We start from the raw sequence: 24,073 nt of genomic DNA on the forward strand, positions 1-24,073 counted from the left end.
GTTTTTTTTTTATGTGACTAATGGAATCGCCTCCCTGAATACACATCACTTGAAAAAACATTTACATCTTTTGTTGAGATAAAGGGAGATAACCCCACATCCTAAATCAATTGACAGCATAGCACCTATAGGCACAGAATAGCCCTCATAACCCATAGTAACGTTTACTGACAGCTATTTCAAAACTCTTATGGTGAAAACATTTTAAGTAAACCTTTCTTCAAAAATTATGAACTACATCTGTCTTAACTGGCTGAAAATGAACTTTCACTTGAAAGTTTTTTTTTTTAAGTGTCCAGTTTCCTGTCAGCTTTAATTGCCTCTGCTAAACATGAAACATGTTCAATACACAGTGCAGGACTAATTCTCTAGGTGGTACAGCTCTTCCTTGACACCTCTAATTTCATCTTGAGTGGTAGCACATTACAAATCCTATAGTGGTGGGATCTTTTGATGGCATCAGGACTGTCTTGATAACAGGCTGGAATGTTGGTGATATGAAGCAGATTCACTGAACATTCATGCAGATATTCTATCTGTACTCAGTACTGATCATTGAGTTGCCCCCTTTATGTAGTATTTTTAGGTTGTCCAAGTAGACTTAATCACACACTCATTCAAAAACACTTAAATCAAAAAGTAGTTTCCAGTCACTCTATACAAATACCTGGAGCAGGTAATGACCAGCCATCATCAGTGTGGCAATCATTCCTCAGACAGTTCTCACACCTTCAGAATGAACCCCTCAGACAGAGGGATTAGCCAAAGCTTTGACCACAAAATACTAGCAACTAGTGATGGCAGTTGACTAGAGGGATGTGAATTCTTTGTTCTGAAATCCTCACTGGTTTGCACCCAGTGAATATGAAAAATGGATGTAGGTCAAACACTGCAAAAATACAAGTGGATTTGTGTATACACAGGATCATATGATTTGTTCCTCTCTGAACTCTTTTCCCCCACACATACAAGCTTTAGTGTACCATCTCAGTATTCTTTGCCTGGAAGGCTGAACTGTGGATGTTAGGCATTTTCTAGATGTAGGTGGCCCTTATTCAAGGTCACCTTTGTCAGCATCAATTAAGGATAGCATTACTCATCTTCCTAAACCATCCAATTCCCTGCTTACGCTTCATGTTTGAAAGGGCACCATTTATATATATTTAAAAAAAAAAAATTGCACATGCTTTGAATATGGATAGTGTTCCTAGTCCTGTCCAGTTAAGGAGAAACCCCACAAAGGGTTAAGGTCAACCATCTTTCTCCCCCCTTGTCCAAAGGGTCACTGCTTATTATGGCAAAGAATTAAAAAAGTACCATGTTGACTACACTTACTGCCCCTCAAACTGAGTAGCTGACCAAGGAAGTGGGAATCAATTGTGACTGGATCAGCCAGCCAAGAACCCTTGCCAATAAGTTAGATCAGGAACAGACCAGAAGGCTTCATGCACAAAAATCAGAGGCAAAAAACAGTACTACTGCTTTGAGAACACTTTATTTAAAAGTGAGTAAAGCTGGAGAGCAAGATCTTTCCAGAGGAAACCTGCCTTCTGCGATGTGCTGCCACCATGCTTCTGTGCACTGTAAAATAATGTCAATTATAAACCACCAGTCCTGATGGCTGCCCCCACCCCCAAATTCCTTGTTGGATACTTTCACAGATTGAGTAAAAGTTAGTTTTAAAAGGAACAAGCTACAAGGTTTGATATCCATGCTTTAGTGTTCATTGCATCACCCTTTGAGATGCTAGCCTTTTCCATGGAGGTGCTTCATATTTAAGCTACATAGGGCTGTGACAGGACAAGTTTACCTCTCTTGCTGTCCCTGGCCAATGGGAAAGGACAATTCCTCTTACAGATTGCATCCGTCTGGTTAATGTCACAGATCACAGCTTCACAGTGGACAAACACCTGAAAGAGAATGCCAAGCTTGACAGTAGTCCACACAAACCAACTTGCCAATAAATAAGCAAGCAAGCTACCTGATCTCTGAGGACCACATTGTCTCTGACAAATGCAAACATCTTTACTTCAAAGCGTTTCAGGTGTGTAGGATACTGAACCCGGTCATCAAGGGCAACACGGTGGAAGATGGTTTCATAATGGTCATCAAGATTCTCACAGCTATTCAGAGGACACAGAAGCACTGACTTACAAAAATATATTAATAATAAAGTATTATTAAATAAAGTAATATTACCCATCAACAATGAGGTCCCAGCTCAGAGTAGAGACACCATCATTGACAGTAGCCCAACAATTCTCCAGGACCAGCTTTAGTCGAGGGTCAGTGGATTTAAGCAGTGCCACCTCAAAATAGAGAGGTTTGTCTTAAATACTGCTCTACTGGGTAGTCCTCCTCCATATAGAATGCAGCATAAGAGCTATCTGTTAAATGAGGGAAGAAAAAGGCATTTCAGATGCATACCGTTTGAACACCAGTGGGCTTCAATTACACTGGAGCAAGTCAACAGGTCATGGCAAAAACAGTCAGCACAAAGCAAGTCCCATGGAGAGGCATTCAAACACGAGTTGAGAGTGTTGGTGTTTACACAACAAGGCTTGTATGAAGGAACATACCCTTAGCAAGCCTCATTTTGACTTGCAGTTCTCCCACACCCGTTTCAGCAAAAGGCTCATTTTCCTGCCGTTTAGTGATGAATGTTACCGTCTGGGTGTCGTTCAGCATGTAGTAGCAGGAGACTGTCACACTAACATTTAAGACATGTTAATCAAGATGCAGGGGGGGGGGGGGAGTAGCATGCATGTGGCATGTTCTGATCCTACATACCGATATTCTGTCGTCAAAGGGATTGTCACAGGACTATCCTTTGCAGCTCCTTGATGGGCATCACCTTTCGTACCACCCACTGAGATTTCATTCTCATATATCATGAAGCCATCATTGAACTGGAAGATGGATATGCAGTGAGTTAATGCTTCACACCAGGAGTGGAGGAATTCATGGGAGATTGTGCACTGTAGTGAAAATATACCATTCTAGTTGTTCCACAGCTGCTTGCATCAAAGGAAAAGTAGGCAAAGCGGTCATTGCTGAAAGTGGGTTTACATGAGGGATCCTTCAGTGTTAACTGGCTGGGAACCATCTTGGATGCAGACTCTACCTTCACTGCAAGTGCAGTCATTGATCCATTGGAGAAACACTCTAGAGAAATCCATCAGGCAAGTCTTAGAGCACCTCAAGCCTTCAAAGGCTTATACAGATTAGTGAACAAGAGGTCATTAGATACTGCAAAGTTATGAAACTCATTCACAGCTACTTGCATTGCTCAGTTTATGCAAATTTGTGCTTCCTGCACCAAAATTGGGTCAGGAAAGAGCAAAAAAGCCAAATACCAGTCATGGTCATAGGAAAACTGCAAGCCAAGGAGAAGTTCTTGAAATGCCAATTGTTGACTGTATCCAGAAGTTGCACATTGAGACGACCCCTCACTACTGAGTGATGGGCTGACTAGAAGTCAAAGAAACCAATGCATTTGGTATTAAATGAGCATATTGCATTTCAGACTTTTAAAAACACTTGATTTTTAAAGTGAGTGAAGTACAAGGCCAGATGCATGTACTCCTGTAACTGAGGTGAAAAGTGTACACTGTACCTCAAACACAACATCATGTGCCAGGAAAGGCACAGCCATGCTCATGTGGGTGGAATTCTCTCTACCACTGTACTCTTTAAAGAGGTCAGCAGACAAGTCACGAATGCCCACCACTGCCTTCAAATTCTTGCCTTGGTTCCCATACGCAACAGTTATGTAGAAGTTCTCCTCATCACATGTTCCACGTATAGTTGGTGGATCTGCCAAGAAAGATCACATGCACTTAAATCCATCAAGCCAGTTGTGTACAAGCCTAGTCTTAGGGAAGGTACATAACCAAGAAAACCTTAAACTTGATTTCTCACCATATATACACACGTACTTACTGACATCCTTAAGAGTTGCTTCCACCAGAGCAGGCTGGGGAAAGGGCACGTATTCTGGTAAAATCATCAATCCGTAGATGAGTGGAAGAGTGTATGTAGTAGTTTCAGGGTTGGTATGCTATAGTGAAGCACAACACCCAATTAGTCTCAGCCAGGACAATTAAAGTGCAAGTTAGATTTTCCTTAGGAAGGCAATGGTTTCCAAGAGACTTAGTACTAGCTTTAATATACTGAACAACCACAAGAATTTAAGTGTTAATGCAACTTGTGACCATGGCACCTTACAGCAGAATTCAATATTAAAAAAGCTGTTTAGCAATTGTGTTGCTCTTAACACATAAAACTAGCCACCAATTTACATGGTGATCAGAACACTAATCAGTAGCAGTTATTCCAACATTTTGGCATTAGGTTAAATTTTGCATCAGTACAGTACTTCCCCTGTGGTGAAGGTGCTTTTGCACCTTTTAATACCATAATCTAGCTGTTCCCATCCTCAAGTGGGGGAAGGGGAACACTGATGCATGCTTGCCCCCCACCCCCTCCAAATTGTTGGGAAATGGCTCAATTTGCACTCAGGCAATCTGGAAGATAGCTTAAATGTAATGAGTCAACCCAACATGACTACATACTTACAGCTTTCAGGACAACAGGATCATTGAAGGGGACATGCATGCTGAAAGTCTTGTACCCATTAGGAAGCATGTGCTGCTTCACATTGAAGCCCCCAGCATTGGCTTCTGCCACAGTCATCACACCAGTTGAGAAGGTGATGTTCATCAGCTCAACATCGTGTAGAAAACTCCCCAGCAATACATCAAATACTCCTGACTCCACAACAGTATCTGCAGTGGTGGGGATTTGGGGGGGTAAGTAGGTGCAACTAGTTTACTTTAAAGGTCTTTCTGCTGGCTAATTTAAGTGATACAGGCACTCACTGTCTAGGACCTGTGGTGGTCTGGCCTCAAGAGGTGTGGTAATCGGGTACTGGACTTTGTATCTGGTGATGTCAGACTTTCCCTCCTTCCACAGCAGCTCAAGCATGGGTTCAATACTATAGGTAGTATGGTACTTGTAATCCAAGGCATGACTCTACAAAGAAGCTCAAGTTTAGTCATCATGACCCTGAATTCTGATTACAAATCAGAAGTCATTGCAGCCACAAACCTTATAGTTGCCCTCTGGGCCACCCACAGGCAAAGAAAGTATGATTTGAGAATCAGTTACAGATAAGGTATAGCCCATAGCATCCATCTGTGCTTTATTCAGCCTCTTTCCATTGATGCCCATGTGAAGTTCAAGGATTTCATATGGCTCCGTCAGTAGTGGGGTGATGTACCGGGGAATATACCAGATTATTTGTTCATCAGTAAAATGGAGTCCACCTGTAAAGGTGAAAGGGAGTCATGAACAGTCACACCTGCATCTAATCATCATGAGCAATAGTGCTTACCAGTTGGACAGGCAGCAGCAGTATCAATCATTGTTACAGACCACTCCCTCTTGAAGTAGGTGGTCACTCTGAAGACCTCCATTTGTACCCCATTCACCTATTTGGTTAGAAAGCAAGTGCTGTACCAAGACGTACCTAGACATTTACACTTCTGTATTCCTTTACTCACATTCTGAGTGTATGTTTCAGGCATGTTGTAAGGACTTCGCAGCACCAATCGTGAGGGAGTTGAGGATACCCCATACCCTGCATTCTGTACCTCTGCCAACATCATGGGCTTTTCTTTGGGTGTGTAAAAGACCATCCTCCACACATTGTTTAGGGATGTAGAGGCCTGCAACCAAGAGACTTAGAACAAAATATCACAAGCCACAAGGTTTAAGCAGTCTACAAATGTTTTACCTTAGGATTAGCCAAATAGTTCCCCTTAAGCTCATGTCTTGGATGGTCAATCTCAGGGGGCAATCTGTAAACAGAGACCTATAGAAACAGAATTACAACCCTTCAACTTGAATTCATATAGGGCTCAAATAGATCAAGGTGTTTGATTTGAGCATCATGAGAATATGCCCTCAACACAAGTGACCATAACATGAAGGTTTTCAGCAACATGGTCTTAAGGTCCAGGCAGCACTGCTGGGAAGTTACCTCCATAAAGTTGCGTTCACAGAGAATCTCACGAGAAGCCCACTCATTGTATTCACAGGTCTGAGTCACCTCACGTACATCAGACTCTTGATTACCATACAACCGGAGACGTAGTCCAATATTAAAGATACAGTCCCCCTGAGGAAGGCCAAGTAAAAGCAGTGGCACAATATGCAGCAAGAATATCCACCCAATTGGTTTCTAGGATTGTTACTGTCAGAATGCCCAAACCTTACCTGGTTCTGAGCAAAGCAACTCAGTAGTGATGTATAGATCCTAGTATTGCCCCAGTGATCAGAGTGCATGCTATAGCCACACTTTGCTGCCAACTCAGGAGTTAAAGGCACAGCCTGTGTACCATCTGAAAATAAGGAACACTCATGCCATCCCATTCTATATTTTGTGATCATCAACAGCTTGGGGTCATACCCAACACCACTTACTCATGGCATCAACTTGAAGCTCACTTCCAAAAGTGAGTGAGTTATCCAAGGTAAGCCTCATCACATTTCCAACACATTCCAAGTTTAAGCCAGTTTCTGTAAAGTAAAATATCTTGGTCAAATTTCAAGTCTCAGACTAGAGTTTGGTAAGCAAGGAAAATTAAAAAAAAGTTTCTTACTTTGGTTTAAAGGCTTCTGTGTTGAGACCACAGCAGCAGTCACTAAAAGCCAAGATATACTAATGGAAAGAGTTAGTTAATTAGAGCCTTAGCAAATATTTAAAAGAGTTGGGGGGATAAATAAAAATAAATAAATAGATGGATAACTACTACTCACCAAAACCCATACAGAAGTAACATTTTCATCTTAAGAAAGGCCTAGTTCTGGACAGCCAATAGCTTAAATAGCTGCTCAAAGGTAACGTAGTTTGTGCTAAAAATGTTTCTCTTATGAAAAAGCTACATTACAAAGGCTTCTACAGGTGTAGAAAAGTATATAACTAAAAGGCCTGTATGTTTGTTTAGGTGGCCAATATTGTGAACCACCCTCAAAAAACACCTCACATGCAAGGTGTGGGGAGCACTAAGTATAAATAGTCTCTCCAACAATTTATATGCCAATCCTGCACAGGTGATACTAATTTGCATTTCTTGTCATTTTCTGTCCGTTTACCTTCATGCAACCAATCCTTATGTGGGTCACCTCCAACTTTTCAACACTACTTAAGGAATGAGTTGATTATCTGTGTAAGGACAACGTGGGGATATGCAATTCATGACTGACTAGAGTTCTTAATTTTGCTGATTCATATAGATGTGCTCAGTCCTGCACCTTAAGTACTACATTCAACAGATGTTTTATTCATTTATTGTGATACTGAAATGCTGCTACAAAGGCTATGGGGTTGGTCTCTGGGCGAATGGTTACTCTCATCCTGCTTGAGAGATCACTCCTGTTGAAGGTTAATGAATAGAGGTGCCAGCAAAGTACAAATGCTAGCATAAAACCGACATGAAAGAAAAGGAGACAAAGGAGATAAAAATAAGAATTATGCTATTTTATAAGAATCACTGATTCACTTATTACATCAATGCAATTGTGAAAAGCATTTCAATAAAGTGGAATTAATCAAATATTGATTACAACACAACTTTACTCTAAGGGGCACTACAACACATTTTTGTTCTTGTGCAATACACTTAATGCCACAGGCTACTAGTACAGACTGAGAAGTTCAACTCAATGGGAATTAGCTGATCAAGCCAGTACCTGATTCAATCTAACAATAAATTCACAGATCATACAAGTTTATTGCAAGAGGAATCTTATGTTGTGATAAATGTACAAATGTTAAATTCAATCAGAATTAAGTTATTTCTGTCCTGTCACACAGTAAAGTTGGACTGAAACATAGCCTCCTGGCTGCCATCAATAGCCTCTTTTCATTTTTTTCTTCCCGATCGAGGATCGTCTGGGACAAACTTTGTCTGGCATCTTCAAAATTAGCATTTATGTCCAAGGCCATCTTGAAGTCACTCTCAGCATCCTGGAAAAAACCTGAAAATAAAGCCATAATTATAACTTATTTCCAAATTCTGTGTGATTTATTGGTTTCCTCATGAACAACATTATTTATTATTTCCATAAGAGCGGGTTTCCCAGATCAAGAATAATCTTAAACCTACTTTTTTTTTAAGAGAGACTGACCATTATTCAAAGGGAACCAATTTGCCCAGTACTTCCTTCAACGATTCTACAGTTTGAAGGGAGGGGAGGGGAGGTAAATGTGAAAAGCTGTGGTAATTTTGTTAGTTTCCTTCCCATCAATAAAACATCTGCATCATACCTATTACAAGGAAGTATTAATAAAATCTCCTGGGGGTTATTGCAAACGTGATACCCATGCTAACACGGATAAAAAGAATGGATCATTTGTAAATTACATATAGATAATCTAGTTTCTGTATACCCAATTATCTATGACAACTTCATGTACACCCGTACACATACCGAGTCTATAACGTATTAACCCTCTGTTATAGTATGGCACCTCAAATTGACCGTTTGCCTTTATTGCCGCACTGTAATCGTCCATCGCCTCATAGAAGTCAACCCTGAAGTACTTCACCTGGCCACGGTTATTGTAAGCGACCGCCAGGTCTTTAGCGTCACAAGCGCTGGAAGCAACAGTAGACGGTAGTTAGCGTTAGTGCAGCTTTACGCTGACTTATTTATGTCACCTTTTCTTATAATGTGTACAATTAAATCGATAAATATCTGTACACTACAGTAGGCACCACATTTCAACAAACTGATAAAAGTCCGTCAACTAGCTAACTAAACTAGGTAGCTAGATTTTATTGGCTTAGTCTTTGAGCAGCTATCTACACTATGTTAGTCCTTTATCACCTGGAATTGGTACACAGGTTTATGAATTCTGTGTACAGTTCCTCTGCATGTTTAAAATTATTACTGTTAAATTCGTCATGAGCCTTATTCAGAATCGTTTTGCACTGCACTATATGCTTCTGATCCTCCATTTATTCCCGTTGCAAATCAATGTTTTCTTTGTGCCATTTTTGCAATTTGCTTAAGGGATGATTTTACATTATCGCCGCCTAGTGAACCGGAGCGCAACTCGGTGCACACGGTATGTGAACGTCGAGAAGTCCAGCGTGTCCCGATATGAATCCGTCAAATATGACGACCACTTCAACGGACAGTTTGATATAAAAGGTTTGTCCGATTTGGTTAATTCATTAATCCACCCGGAAAGGTGGTTCTAGGTAAAATACTTGACTCCGTGTTGTAGGGTATACGTGTGTAAGTCACAGTTCGTAGCTCATCTATGTTTACTAAGGGCTGTGTTTAATTTTCCAGCGCAGTCTATCAACTATAAACAGCTGGTACTTACCAGATCATTTATAGCACATCCTTTTTCCCCTTGCGGTCTGTGGAATTAGTGAAATTATTAATGTAAGCCTACAGGTCTCATAGCAAAAATAAACACAAACAAATAAATGAATAAATATGATTATATAAGTCTGTGTCTGTCGTTTTTGTTTTTGGACGGACTCGGCAGCTGTGTTTATCAGAGTATATACTCATCACTAACCTGTGAAGCATGTGATATTCAAGAACCACTCTGTAAAATATGTGGTTAAATTCCGCAGCGCTCATACGACACCTAATCATTCGGGTAAAATAGCCAGCCTGGGTGCCTTTCAAATATGGAGCAGCCAAATTAATCTGTTTTAAAACTGACAGGTAGAGACTGTGGAAATATAAGGAAGTATGTTCTTATATTTATAATTCGTAGATGCAGCAAGGGCTGATGTAATGCGTTTGCTATGTTATCTAAGACAACCTATCCCGCTACCTCTTCCTTTCTGTGGTGCGTGTTGAACTACGTGTTGAACTATGCTTGAACTACGCTTATGACAAGCACACTAGCAGCATTTTCGGCGACTTTCTTATGACATTGAATGGTTATTAATGCGGTTTTGCAGTGAATTGTGAACATTAAAATAGCTGTTCTATTATAAACTGGCGAAGCGTAGTCTATATACAGCACCATTCAAAAGTCTGGACACGTACTTTATTTATTTGTTTGTTTTTACTATTTTCTACATTTCAAAAACGAGGAAGGTATCAAGTAAATAAAGTGACACGTGAGTTTGCTGGGCTACATACATTTTGACTTTTAGATTCATCAAACTAACTCCTTTACTTTGATGACAGCTTTGTACACTCTTGGTGTTCTCTTAACCAGCGTCATGAGGCAAACACCCATGATGATTTTCCATCAGAAAAAAAGTCACTCTAATTAACAAAACATATCAGAATAAATATGATAGTTATTAGATTAAAAACACTTTCGGGGAGGTGAGATCTTATCATATATCATTTAGTATCCGCCCCTCATATTTGGATTGGACAAAACTTTTACACGTTTTCCAACAGAGGTCTTCAAATACAATGTTGTCACCAGCACACTGATGTTAGTCAGCAGTAAGGACAGAACAAGAATTAACAAAGTGGGAAGAACACCCAGAGACAATGAAGTCCTGTTTTGGAGTTTTGCTCTATTGCCTTTCATTTTTCCAGGTCGATATCTCTGAGAGCTACAATGTTAAGGATGCATCACAGATTTTGGCTCAGAGTAATGCACAAAGAAGAAATTTTGGTAATCTACCAAATGCCAGACTACCACCGAGGACATCTAATTCAGCAGGTGTGTTTATTTTACTAAAACAAATGACAGAATTAAATGTAATTTAAAACTGTGAAGTTGTAATCTGTCATAAATATGAGTGATTTTTACATTGATCTTTATTGTAAAGAAAGTACCAGTGTGTTTGTGTTAAAATTGTGGTTCTCTAGTCTATGTTATGAATAGTCACCTTCTAAATTACATTCAGATTAATTATATGTAATAGAAAGGTTAATCTTTCCCAGGAACTTGGGATGTTTGCAGTTTGTCTCTGTCTACAAATGAAACATGCTATTCTTGATGCATTGTATTTTAAAAAACACAAACTTGATTGCTCTACATTTCACATAGAGATTTATATCTGTCACTTTCATTTATGATATAGTGGAATGCCACATTCATGTTTTAAAATCTGTCTCACAGATTTAAATGCATTTATACAGGCATGCACAAAGAAAATCTTCTTAATGTAAACATTAAGTGCATGTATGTTTACAAAAAGTACCTGTATAATGTTTTTAGGAATTCTATGCCTCTGTGACAACAGTTGTATCTTCTGAGGTTATATCTTTAAGGAGGCATGAATTATACTGAAATATTTTCAAACTATCTAACAACTTTGTTTTACTCTCTTCTCTTTGTCTCACTAAATTGATAAACATCCTTTGCCTCTTGGTGGTCCATAGCGCACAGCAGTAAGTATAGGATTAATGGACAGAACCACCCTCACAAAGACCAGACAAGGATGTTGCCACAACCGATAGCCTATCTTGGACCCTTGAGTCCTTCTCCTCCCAGAGTTTATAACTGGCAAAAAGACTTAACAGCTAAGAAAGAGCAGTCTCCATCACTGGCAAACCAACAGCTGAAAGGTGAATGGGCACCAGTAATTTGCCGCCAAAGACCACTTCCTGAGGAATCAGTTATAGGATCAAACCATCCAATTACAATTACAGATGAAACATTTGATGGTCAAGCGCAATTTTACATAGTTCCAGAACAATCACTCCCAGTTCCAGAGCAACCACTTGCAATCACAGAAGAATCATTTTCAGGCAGCGAACAATCACTAGACATTTCACAACAATCACTTGCAGGTCCAGAAGAATCAAATGAAGGACCAGAGCAATCTCACACAGTTCCTGAACAGTTGTTCCCAGGTTCAAAGCAGCCATCTGTAGCTACTGAAGTATCACACGCAAGCCGAGAACAATCACTAGACATTTCACAACAGTCTCTTGCAGGTTCAGAAGAATCGCTTGAAGGTCCAGGGCAATCTCATGTAGTTTCAGAAAAATTACATCCAGGCCCAGTACTGTCATTTATAGTTCCAGAACAGTCACTTTTATTTCCAAAAACATCATTCATAGGTCCAAAGCAATCTCTTGGAGGCCCTGTACAGTCACAGGCAAAACCAGATCAATTATTTATTGAACAACCAGCTGTGGCAACAAGTTTACCATCAACAAATTTACAACCAACAACATCATCTTCTATTTATTCCTGGGCCTGGGTATCCTCAGTACTGCTGCCTGATCTCTCCCTGCTAAAGTCCACTGTTACACCAGAACCTTACCCTGATGCCACCTCAATCCAGTCTTTGCCAGCATCCACTCTGGCACCAGAGCAATATCCTCATACAACCTCAGCCCAGCCAGAGGGTCCAGGCAGTGCACAAGGTGATATAGACATCGCAGGGAGGACAGGTAGAATCCCTCTGCTGAATGATCCACTGCTGGGGGGGGGGGGGGCAAGCCACAGCACTTTCACATGAAAACAGCATCTGTCTTTCCTTTGTGTTACAGATTCAGGAATATGACATCATGAATCCTATTTTGCATTCATCTTTAATTTTCATTTAACAACCATGAAAAAAGTAGATGTATGAGAGGACAGTGTTGGAAGAAAATACGAGAAAATTGCTATATTTTTATGCAACCAGTTCATAGCCTCTCGGCCATAAATCTAAGGGTTTTAAGGCAGAGATAACAAACTCACCAATTTTTGTAAGGAAGACATGTCATCTTACTGAATCTCCTTTTAACGGTGTTTTTAGTTGTTGTTTGGTTTTTTGTTTGGTTTTTTATGACTATATTCGTTAAAAATGTAACTAGCTATTTTAATAATACATTGTAACTTGTGCCTAATGTCACTACATCTTTAAAGATCACTGGCTCCTGTCAGCCTTAGCTCCAGCCCAATGCCAGAACAGGTGTGCTTGTGTTCCAGGATTAGAGTAAAAATCCTCAAACCCCTTTCTGAGTCTCTTTTACTAGAAACAGTGCTAGTAGCTTTATGCAATGTATAGTGTAGTGTATAGTACACTATACATACTATAGTGTACTATACATACTGTGTGTATGTATATGTGTGTGTATGTATGTATATATATATATATATATATATATATATATATATATATATATATATATACACACACACACTCTAATGTATATACACTCTACTGTATATACTGTATATACAGTATGTGAACTCTGTACTAAAAGTGATCAAATCTTGGTATGAACATAGCTAGACAATAGTGATATGATTGCTAATAACCCAGTCCTTTTATGCACCATGGACCTTTAACACGTTGAATCTAACAAGATATGTAAAATCTTAGAATATGTACATCAAATGTCAGCCTGTAATGGCACTGGGTTAGATTTAGGTTTGCTGGACACCATCCTATTAAGATCTATACTCACCTCCAAGTTTGTGAACAGAAAGCTGATGGTTCTTAATGTATTACTAAACCTCTAACAGGCAAACACATATTTATCAAATAGTGTTACTCATTCAACACATTTTTAAAAATTATTTAATTAATTATTTGATTAATTTTTTCTTGTTCTCAGCTACTGAGTCCCACTGTAGGAGCCGGCCATTGGACCTTGTCTTTATCATTGATAGCTCTCGCAGTGTCCGTCCAGGTGAGTTTGAGAAGGTCAAGATATTCCTCTCAGACATGGTGGACACACTGGATATTGGTCCCGATGCCACCCACGTTGCTGTGGTGAATTATGCTAGCACAGTCAAAATAGAGTTCTTTCTCAAGGACCATTTCAGGAAGGAAAATATGAAACAAGCAATTAGCCTCATTGAGCCCCTGGCTGCTGGCACCATGACTGGTCTAGCCATTAAGAAAGCCATGGAAGAGACCTTCACCGAACAGTCAGGGGCCCGGCCAAAGTCAAAGAGCATTTCCAAGGTTGCCATCATTGTCACGGATGGGCGTCCACAAGATCAGGTTGGAGAGGTATCAGCTGCTGCCCGGGCCTCGGGGATCGAGATCTATGCTGTGGGGGTGGACCGTGCTGACATCGGCTCCCTCAGGCTCATGGCGAGTAACCCACTGGATGACCACGTTTTCTATGTGGAAACCTACGGTGTGATCGAGAAGCTCACCTCCAAGTTCCGGGAGACTCTGTGCGGTAGGAATGTTGTTTGGGGCATTATTGTTCTCTCTTTATAAGTTTAATCTTGAGACATGGGGACAGTCATTGAACTCTCTGATAAACATTAAGACTTCAGCAAACAAATGTGTAAATTTTGTTAACATTTAGTAGATTTATATTTATCTTATGATTGCCACACATTTTGTAAGAAGGTTTTTCATAGATCAGTTACAAACAATACAATACTGGCTGATAAAAAGGAAATAATTCCTGACAGGAAATTCAAAATGTCATGAATAACATCTAATAAGTAATTCGTATGTGCATTTTTGTTACTTTAAATTAGCAAATACGTGATCCTGGTGGTTTAATTAAAAAATTAATATTCTCCCAAACGTATTTTACAAATGTGCCAGGTTTTTAAAATTATGGTTTCTTTTTCTATTACCCTATATGTACAGTTTATTAGATATTATCCTAAGCTATCAAATATTACCCTATGTGCACAGTCTACTAGATATTACCCTATATAATCAGATATTACCCTACATTATCAGATATCAGCCTATATGCACATTTTATTAACATATAATTGCACATAACACTTTAACTTTTAGGAACTCTTCCTGTTAGTCATTTGAAACTATGCAATTTCATTTACTGTGGATAACTTAATTATTTTTCAGGAAACAGAACTGAACCTGTGTTTAAAATCATGATAAAGTTGGCTTGTGCTATTTGTTTGCTTGGGTGGCTGAAATACATGTTAACTTCATAGTGATATACATGTTTACTTCTTAAGTTTGCAGCTAAAGTGATTATTTATGAATGACACTGGCAATTTCACTGAAGCAGGTCATGGCAACCTGTTTTCATTTACTTTACAGTGAAATTAACTTCTGTGAAGGTTTCGTGGAGACACATATCCACTGCACTTTCCTTTGGTCTCACTCTTTCCACTGTAAAATCATATGTATCATAAGAAGAGACTCAAAGACCAAGAGGCTGTGTTGCATGAGAAGAACCATTAGACACATTAAGCAGATTGCCATCGCCTGAAGCATATTGCAATATCCTGAAATGATCTCCAAGCTGTTAGGGGTCACTAAATAACTCCAAACCAGTAACCACAGCCTGTTCCAGGTGTGGATCCCTGTGTCTCGGGACATGACTGCGATCACATTTGTATCAGCAGTGGCTCCTCCTATTACTGCAAGTGTCGGAAGGGCTATAATTTGAACGAGGACAAGAAAACATGCTCCTTCAAACGTAAGACTTTGTAGATCGCACTAACGGCTCCAAGTTTGCAAATCATGCAAAACAGACACAGTAAAAAAATATAATTTTGTTCATTTGGTTTGTTGTAACATTTACGTAGGACATGAATAAAGTCTTATATGACCTGACTAATATATTTATTTAGCTAGAGTTTGCATTTTTCATTTTTAATGAAAGACCTGCTACCAAGCTACACTACCACACCAATGTACATATGCAAGGTTGCATTTGTCATGACTCTTAAAGTCATACAATACTGCACATTACATAATACATATTAGACTGTTCCAGTGTACAAGCACAACTGTATTTTCAAGTTACATGTATAACAAAACATGTCTTTTGTTTTTAGATGAATGTTTTCCAGATCCAGTAATGCAATCAGCTGGATTGGAACTGCTGATCCATCCCATGCTAAACCAGTGTGGAATTATCATGGATGGCCTTGTAACATCACTGTAATGATGTTGAATGAAGCATGCAGACCACATCGTTGTGATCTGTTTTGTTTAACATCCTTCTCTCTGTGGCTACTGAGACAGATGACAAATGTTTTGTCTGTGCACTGGCAAATCTGCAGTGCTGTTGTCTTTGAGGACATGAGCTAGGTAGTCTATGTGATTAGGAAATGACTTGGAAAAAAGTTCTTAGACTAAAACAGTGGCTTGTTGTGTCTAGCCTATGAAAGATTCTTCACAATTTAATGTGGGTTTGCTGCATGCTATGATGGTAGGGTATACAGTTATATTACATTTGTAAAAGAAGCATAGAAGAGTGGACTTCAACATTGACTTTAAGTAGATTTTAATTGCTCTTAAAATATCTCCTTTTTGTATCAGTCCATTTCTGTGATCAGTACATTTCACATCCCATGCATTCATTAAAAAAAACAAAAAACATTTATGATAGGTCATGTGCCATGTAAGATTAGAGTTCCCATTGGGCCACCAAGTTCTGTCCATATAATAACTAAAGCACTTTCCTGAGAGTAGCAGAGATCATAAATGAGTTGGCATAACATATCATGTCCTTAAATATAGCTAGAGCTGTCCAGTAATTTTAATGCAGACACCTTAACCAAATTCTATGTGTTTTTTTTCCCAAAATACTTTCTTTTTAGCAGAAGACAGTTTTTTTGACTCCAGGAATTATTACGGCACATGACATTGTCCATTCTGTGCAACATTTACAACTCATTCCAGGTATAGACTCCTGTGAAATGGGGCATGACTGTCAGCACATTTGTGTTGGAGACGGCTCCTCCTATATCTGCAAGTGTCGCCCTGGCTATATCTTGAATGAAGACAAGAGAACGTGCTCCATCCACAGTATCTTTGGACATGGTGCAGGCACTGGACACACTGATGGTGTCAGCAATGGCAACAGCGATAGTGAAGGTAGTTCCAGTGAGTCTAACATGTCAAATGGTAATTACCTTGATTCATGCCATTTCAAGGAACTCCAATATTATTTAATTTATTAGTGCCGTTGCTGAGCTACATATGAATACTTACAAATTTAAGTATTTGACTGGACTCTTATGCAACTCATGTGGCCCATAAAAGGCATATAACATATGCCATATAATGCAGGAGCTACTTGCATATAGCTCTTTGATGCAAACTTCTTCTATACTTTTATTGGAGGTCAAAACCAACAAAACAACTTCACCATCTCAATTGCTTACAAGATTTATCTTCATCTGCCTTGTTGACTGACTAGGTTCCTTCAATTTTTCATGTTTTTGCCTTCAAAGGAGCATCCTGAAGAACATTCCATGAGTGGTGAATAAATAGTCGGTTTCACTGTGGCACTGTAACATAAATGACTTTGAATGATGCCCAGCCATTGGCACAGAGCGTCATTCCTTCATCCTTGCAAAGCGGACAGAAATATCCTAGCTATCGCACTGTGAAGCTAGCTGACCACTTATTATGTCTTTGTCTTAAAGAAACCCAGATTCTTCATCATTCATCTTGCCTTAACAAATGTGTTACCCAAAGTTCACAGCAAATATTTTTAAGATGGACTATGCCCTTGATCATTTTAGAAAATGATATTAATTTCCTGTCTTCTTTATGATTACATGTTCCATACACCATGAGCTTCTCCAAGAAATATGTGCATTTTTCTTGTGCATAAGCAAAAAGGATGTTTGCTAACTCAAGCAGAGCCTTTGTTCCTTCATAGCCATCACTGATGGGTCTTTCTAGAAAACAACTGTATTCCATGTTGAAACACTCTTTCCATACTTTGCAAAATATGAGACCAAGCATATCGTGTTTCTCTATATTAACATCCTCATATTGAAAAGAAAGAGGTTCTTGTTTTCTACATGTCCTTATATTTTGGGTTTGGAACAGCATCGATTGCAAAAAAAAAAAATCCTACACTTTGTGGATGCCTTGTCTTCAGTGCTGGTGCATTTTTCCTCAGCATTGCCATTATATTGGCACTACCATAATTATCAGGTTCTGTCTGTCTGATGCTGAAGTACATACATTAGAATGGTTCATTTACAAAGATGAAATTGGACCAAATCAAACATGAAATCTGACAGTATTACCAAGCCTGTAAAAAATAGCTAGATGTATTAATTTTCATGTAAATACAAACCAAACATTGTGTTTTTTAAGTAGGAATTTTTAAGTAGGAATCCTTTTTAGTAGAAAACTTGTAGTAGATTCGATGTTTTCTTTGTCCAGGAATTATTACGGAGCATGACATTGTCCATTCTGTGCAACATTTACAACTCATTCCAGGTGTAGACTCCTGTGAAATGGGGCATGACTGTCAGCACATTTGTGTTGGAGACGGCTCCTCCTATATCTGCAAGTGTCGCCCTGGCTATATCTTGAATGAAGACAAGAGAACGTGCTCCATCCACAGTATCTTTGGCCATGGTGCAGGCACTGGACACACTGATGGTGTCAGTAATGGCAACAGCGATAGTGAAGGTAGTTCCAGAAAGTTCCATGACATCAGTCTAACATGTCATACTGGGAATTTTTTTTTTTTTGCCTCACAAGGAATACCCTAAAGAACATTCCACTAGAATATTCCATTAGTTAACCCATGTGTAGCTCACTGGTGACACCGCTGCAAAGTGATGACTTCAAATCACGCATATTGGTTAATCCTGTGTTACAACAGAAGCTGACAGAAATAGCCTAGCTAATTCACCTACAAGGCTTGATGACAGTTTACTCTGGCTTCAAGAATCACAAATTCATCAGGAAACTTATTCTTCACCCGAACTCAACAAATATGTTACCCAAGGTTCACAGCAGTTATTTGTAGGTGGACTCTGCCCTTTATCATCATATAATTTCCTGCCTTGGTACCAGTTACATGTTGCATGTTGGAGCAGCTTGTCCTTTGAGCCTGGGCATTTATCTTGTGCATAAGCCAAAAGTATGTTTGCTAACTTGATAAACCATGTCTATTTGGGTAATGGCCATTAGTGGGCTACTTGCTGGTAGTTGATTCTCTTGTCCAAGTTTTCAGAACATTAAATATTTTGCTACTCAAGATTTTATACCAGCCATATTGCCCCAGTCCTCACCCAGAAATCTATGGAATATGGAATAGTTCTTTATGATAGTCTAAATATAAAGAACCTACACATCTGGAGAAGATTTCATAGATTAACTGCAGTGTATTGTAGTAAAGGTAATGTAGGTAATGTAATGTAGAGGTAATAAAAATTGTAGTGTAGTTCACAAGAAGAAAGAGAAACAGGACATAGATGATTTATTGGCTTAACACAAATTTCAGCTATATAGTCAGTACTAAGGAATTTAAAAATGCATCTTCAAAACATTCATCCTTATATTTTCAAACCTTATCTGTGTCACTGGATATGTCTCTGTCTGTCTGTCTGTCTGTCTGTCTGTCTGTCTGTCTGTCTGTCTGTCTATCTATCTATCTATCTATCTATCTATCTATCTATCTATCTATCTATCTATCTATCTATCTATCTATCTATCTGTCTATCTGTCTGTCTGTCTGTCTGTCTGTCTGTCTGTCTGTCTGTCTGTATATATACATAAAACATTATTGTTAGAACACCCAAACTTATTAATGATGGTATTTCAGCTTTTACTGCAGCTGTGACTTGTTACAGGTATGGATGCCTGTGCACTGGGCCATGACTGTCAGCACACTTGTGTGGGCAGTGGCTCCTCCTATTACTGCACATGTCCAACAGGCTTTGTCTTGATGGAGGACAGGAAATCATGTTTCAAGGCCAGTGGTGATGATGATGGTGACAGTAGTGCCAGTGAGTTAGATGATATAATTTGTCATAAAAGGTAATGACTCGATTCATACCATTTTATGACCATTTTTTTTAGTTTTTAGTCTTAAAAGAACATTTCTCAGATATAATTGTTTATATAGGTGTAAACTCTTACTTAAACCTTATTCCAGGTCTGGACCAGTGTGCAATGGGGCATGACTGTGAGCACATTTGTGTCAGCAGTGATGGCTCCTATCGCTGTAAATGCAATATGGGCTATGTCTTAAATGAAGACAAGAAAACATGTTCACGTAAGACCTTGTGAAACAGAAAATTCAACTGAGCTTACAGTGGTGTGAAAAAGTGTTTGCCCCCTTCCTGATATCTTATTTTTTTGCATTTTGACACACTTAAATGTTTCAGATCATCAAACAAATGTAAATATTAGACAAAGATAACACAAGTAAACACAAATGCAGTTTTTAAATGAAGGATTTTATTATTAAGGGAATAATAAAAATCCAAACCCACATGGGCCTGTGTGAAAAAGTGAACCCCCCCCCCCCCCCCTTAAAACATCAATTAACTGTGGTTTATCACATCTTTGGAAAGCTGAGTTCAATTTCTCTAGCCAAACCCAGGCCTGATTACTGCCACACCTGTTGAAATGAAATCACTTAAACAGGACCTGCCTGACAAAGTGAAGTAGACCAAAAGATATTCAAAAGCTAGACATCATGCTGTGATCCAAAGAAATTCAGGAACAAATGAGATACAAAGTAATTGAGCTCTATCAGTCTGGAAAAGGTTATAAAGCCATTTCTAAAGTTTTGGGACTCCAGCGAACCACAGTGAGAGCCATTTTCCACAAATGGCGAAAACATGGAACAGTGGTGAACCTTCCCAGGAGTGGCCGGCCGAGCAAAATTACCCCAAGAGCGCAGCGACAACTCATCCAAGAGGTCACAAAAGACCCCACAAAAACATCCAAAGAACTGCAGGCCTCACTTGCCTCAGTAAAGGTCAGAGTTCATGACTCCACCATAAGAAAGAAACTGGGCAAAAATGGCCTGCATGGCAGAGTTCCAAGACGAAAACCACTGCTGAACAAAAAACATATAGGCACATCTCAGTTTTGCCAGAAAACATCTTGATGACCCCCAAGACTTTTGGAGAAATACTCTGTGGACTGACGAGACAAAAATTGATCTTTTTGGAAGGTGTATGTCCCATTAAACCTGACATAAAAGTAACACAGAATTTCAGAAAAGGAACATCATACCAACAGTAAAATATGGTGATGATAGTGTGATGGTCTGGGACTGTTTTGCTGCTTCAGGACCTGGAAGACTTGCTGTGGTAAATGGAACCATGAATTCTACTGTCTGCCAAAAAATCCTGAAGGAGAATGTCTGGCCATCTGTTCGTGACCTCAAGCTGAAGCGCACTTGGGTTCTGCAGCAGGACAATGATCCAAAACACACCAGCAAGACCACCTCTGAATGGCTTAAGAAAAACAAAATGAAGACTTTGGAGTGGCCAAGTCAAAGTCCTGACCTGAATCCGATTGAGATGCTGTGGCATGACCTTAAAAAGGTGGTACATGCTCATAAACCCTCCAATGTGGCCAAATTACAACAATTCTGCAAAGATGAGTGGGCCAAAATTCCTCCACAGCGCTGTAAAAGACTCGTTGCCAGTTATCGCAAACGCTTGATTGCAGTTGTTGCTGCTAATGGTGGCCCAACCAGTTATTAGGTTTAGGGTGCAATCACTTTTTCAGACAGGGCCATGTTTTTTTTTTCCCTTAATAATAAAAACCTTCATTTCAAAACTGCATTTTGTGTTCACTTGTGTTATCTTTGTCTAATATTTAAATTTGTTTGATGATCTGAAAGTATGACAAACATTTAAAAAAAAAAGATATCAGGAAGGGGGCAAACACTTTTTCACACCACTGTATGTGTTTGTGTGACGTGTGAAGTTGCTTTAGTGCCTTACTCAAAGCTTATTGCAGGTCTGGAGGGTCTGGACCAGTGTGCATTGGGGCATGACTGTGAGCACATTTGTATCAGCAGTGATGGCTCCTATCGCTGTGAATGCCAGGAGGGTTTTATTTTGAATGAAGACAAGAAAACATGTTTACGTAAGCACGGGTGCACCAGGACATCCAACTGAGGGCACAAGCCTTGTATGTTGTCTCCAATCAGGCGCCCTACTTTATAGTTTAAAATTTGATTTGAATTTGACTCCTTAACTGGAATATGATCGGGGCTGGTTTATCAATACCAACATCTCTAGCACACATAGCACCATTACAATGAAACCATTTTATAGTATTGGTTCGGTTTAGTTCTGTACTCTGGCCAACTTTATCCAGACATTATTACAGAACTCCTGATTGCTCAGATCAAGAATAGTGACTGGGTATGGTGCATTTCACTGGTGTGGAGGTTGGAGAAACTACGGGGACATTGCACTGCTCAAGAACCAAGATTGAATACTCCTGTGATAGATTACACAATTTTGGTCAGTTACTCAAGAAGCTCCAAATTGGTAGATTATTTTTAGCTTTTGTTGTGTCGCATATAAACAGTTTGAATTTTTAGAATTGGTTACTCCATTACCATGTTCATGGATTGGTAATCATGAGTTGGAAGTTACATGTATTAGGCTTCCACAGAAACATACTTCTTTAAGTTAGAAATTTGAAAAATATCTCCACTGATTTCTGGGCAAGACCTCATCTGTCTTTGAATGTCTTTGTATTGTGAATCAATTCTTAATTGATTCAACACTGTGCCTCAATTTCCAAAACAGCATGTAACACTCGCAATGTTGCAATGACCTAACCATACCGTTGCATTAGCTATTGCCACGTGTTACATTTATGCTAATAAACTTCACAACTGGTCTGTAAGGGGACATTATTCAGGCCAATAAAGTCTCCGTTTTTCTATAAATTATACTACAGCCTTCACATGTGAAATCCATGTGAAAAAAATAACAGAATCCTTAATTCATATACATTACTATTGGTCTGTTTGCCCCGGCAAACTAAAACAGTGTTTTCTATAATTAACAGACTTAGTTCCATGCAAGCTTGAAGAAAGTATAGGTTGCATTTGTCTAATAACCTTTGCTTAACTTTGACATGAAGAGCTGAAGGCAGAGGTGGTACAGGACCCCTGCCATTGTGAGGCCAGACTGGCCTTCCAGAGGCAGACACAAAACTACATCCAGGACCTCAATGCCAAACATATCCTTTCTTTTCAGTCTTTCTAGTGGTGACATTAAACATTGGTCTTTGCACTAGAAGACTGTCACCTAAAACTATACTATAGTACTATATACCGTTTAAGATCAAAGCTCACAGTAGGTCACTTAATGAAAAGCAAATAATGTTGACTAGAGATTGAAGATCTGTATGAGAGAAAAGAGGGTATATAAGACAGTAAAGTTCATTAACTGTTACGGAGAATCTGTGAGATCTAAAACTTTCAACCATGCAGTAACCTTAACAGCTGATTTACTAGCTGATATCTCCAGAAAGGTTGAGCAGATGATGGCTCACAAATAAACTCAGGCCCTCCAGCTCGGTGAGTGATATCACCTGCCATCACCTGTCATAACTGTAGCACCCAGATGTACACACTGTTACTTACTCCCTGTTTTTATATTCATGAAGGTCACTGTGACTCTGTGACGCCTCGGCTGCCGTTCGACTGTGTGGGACACTGAAACGAAGGAAAATGCTCTTTTCTTTTTCATTTCTATCAAAGCAACATCACGGACTACACCGACCTCCAGTTTAGCCTTTTTATTTGACAGCAAACACAACCTGTGTCACTGATGAAAGGGACCAGATTATGTCTTACATGTTCTAAAAACGGACTAAACAAAAAGCAATGAATAGCCTTGCCTGTGAGCATAGGACATACTATGTCTGTGTCAGTGTGTATCTTTCTGGATGTAGTTGTTGAAGTCATCTCTGTGTATTTCAAATAGTGCCATTCTGTAATGTCTGTAACAGTTTATTCTTTCTCAAAATGTATGGGTTTAGTGTTCACAGCAAATCATGCTTTTTATATTCATACCCTTTCTGCATGTTTTATATTACTGTAATATTTTATATCCCTGTCATTTTGCAGTATAATTTTCAAGAGTATAAGCTAACTTTATAGTTATAAAGTATTGTAAGTTGAATTTGAATTATGTCTTAAATATGGACTATATTATTATACCTGTTATTCATGTTGATCAGTGGAAAAAAGAACTGTCAATAAAAATAATTTTGGCATGACTGACAATTGACAAAATTAAGTCTAACATATCACTAGTACAAGTTGAACAACACAAAATAATAGAGGTGATTTATAATGTACTTCAGAGGCAAAATAATTTGTGCACACATCTAGCCTTTCAGAAAATGTCGATTTCTGCTGTTCAGACTAG

The 24,073-nt window shown here is 39.1% G+C and overlaps 3 protein-coding genes across 12 annotated transcripts; 1 reads left to right on the plus strand and 2 right to left on the minus strand.

The window, feature by feature from the left end:
* Positions 1-1,498: 1,498 nt before the first annotated feature.
* On the minus strand, positions 1,499-6,732 carry zpax1 (zona pellucida protein AX 1; the record flags this gene model as incomplete). Its single annotated transcript, XM_026998845.2, is given in 21 exon segments — positions 1,499-1,581; positions 1,811-1,910; positions 1,982-2,123; positions 2,200-2,324; positions 2,326-2,387; positions 2,580-2,710; positions 2,791-2,909; positions 2,996-3,165; positions 3,357-3,471; positions 3,617-3,816; positions 3,943-4,060; positions 4,582-4,787; positions 4,881-5,034; positions 5,110-5,327; positions 5,396-5,492; positions 5,565-5,729; positions 5,798-5,875; positions 6,044-6,181; positions 6,280-6,404; positions 6,487-6,582; positions 6,666-6,732. Coding segments are annotated over 21 exon segments (2,709 nt in total), but the record flags the coding sequence as incomplete, so codon positions are not given.
* Positions 6,733-7,398: 666 nt separating this feature from the next.
* Positions 7,399-9,046, minus strand: ttc32 (tetratricopeptide repeat domain 32). 3 transcript variants are annotated; one of them, XM_026999345.2, is made up of 3 exons: positions 8,896-9,046; positions 8,548-8,663; positions 7,399-8,043 (listed from the first exon to the last, which is right to left on the minus strand). In XM_026999345.2, the coding sequence occupies exons 1-3, from the start codon at positions 9,024-9,026 to the stop codon at positions 7,853-7,855; spliced, it is 438 nt and encodes a 145-aa protein (XP_026855146.2). In that variant the 5' UTR covers positions 9,027-9,046; the 3' UTR covers positions 7,399-7,852. The 3 variants fall into 3 exon arrangements, with proteins under 3 accessions (XP_026855146.2, XP_026855138.2, XP_035380394.1); XM_026999337.2 differs by having other exon boundaries at positions 8,497-8,663; XM_035524501.1 differs by lacking the exon at positions 7,399-8,043 and adding an exon at positions 8,052-8,239 and having other exon boundaries at positions 8,537-8,663.
* Positions 9,047-9,607: 561 nt separating this feature from the next.
* On the plus strand, positions 9,608-23,922 carry matn3a (matrilin 3a). 8 transcript variants are annotated; one of them, XM_035524495.1, is made up of 13 exons: positions 9,608-10,157; positions 10,594-10,720; positions 11,386-12,405; positions 13,561-14,136; positions 15,244-15,369; positions 16,581-16,784; positions 18,141-18,335; positions 19,505-19,660; positions 19,810-19,929; positions 21,636-21,764; positions 22,779-22,877; positions 23,152-23,217; positions 23,307-23,922. In XM_035524495.1, the coding sequence occupies exons 3-12, from the start codon at positions 11,445-11,447 to the stop codon at positions 23,196-23,198; spliced, it is 2,613 nt and encodes an 870-aa protein (XP_035380388.1). In that variant the 5' UTR covers positions 9,608-10,157; positions 10,594-10,720; positions 11,386-11,444; the 3' UTR covers positions 23,199-23,217; positions 23,307-23,922. The 8 variants fall into 8 exon arrangements, with proteins under 8 accessions (XP_035380388.1, XP_035380386.1, XP_035380387.1 ...); XM_035524493.1 differs by lacking the exon at positions 9,608-10,157 and having other exon boundaries at positions 10,509-10,720; XM_035524494.1 differs by lacking the exon at positions 9,608-10,157 and having other exon boundaries at positions 10,509-10,720; positions 16,581-16,775.
* Positions 23,923-24,073: the final 151 nt, after the last annotated feature.

Source organism: Electrophorus electricus, chromosome 3, assembly GCF_013358815.1.
Source record: "Electrophorus electricus isolate fEleEle1 chromosome 3, fEleEle1.pri, whole genome shotgun sequence".
NCBI classification, from domain to species: Eukaryota; Metazoa; Chordata; class Actinopteri; order Gymnotiformes; family Gymnotidae; genus Electrophorus; species Electrophorus electricus.

Bases quoted from the DNA above. Each gene is read 5' to 3' on its own strand.
- ttc32 (XM_026999337.2), bottom strand. From the start codon at position 9,026: ATGGAGGATCAGAAGCATATAGTGCAGTGCAAAACGATTCTGAATAAG. The intron at 8,664-8,895 runs GTGATAAAGGAC...TGTTGCTTCCAG, and splicing joins AACCTGTGTACCAATTCCAG to CGCTTGTGACGCTAAAGACC. The intron at 8,044-8,496 runs GTATGTGTACGG...CTTTATTTTCAG, and splicing joins GTTAATACGTTATAGACTCG to GTTTTTTCCAGGATGCTGAG.
- matn3a (XM_035524493.1), top strand. From the start codon at position 10,546: ATGAAGTCCTGTTTTGGAGTTTTGCTCTATTGCCTTTCATTTTTCCAG. The intron at 14,137-15,243 runs GTAGGAATGTTG...AGCCTGTTCCAG, and splicing joins GTTCCGGGAGACTCTGTGCG to GTGTGGATCCCTGTGTCTCG. The intron at 22,878-23,151 runs ATATCCTTTCTT...CAGCTGATTTAC, and splicing joins CCAGGACCTCAATGCCAAAC to TAGCTGATATCTCCAGAAAG.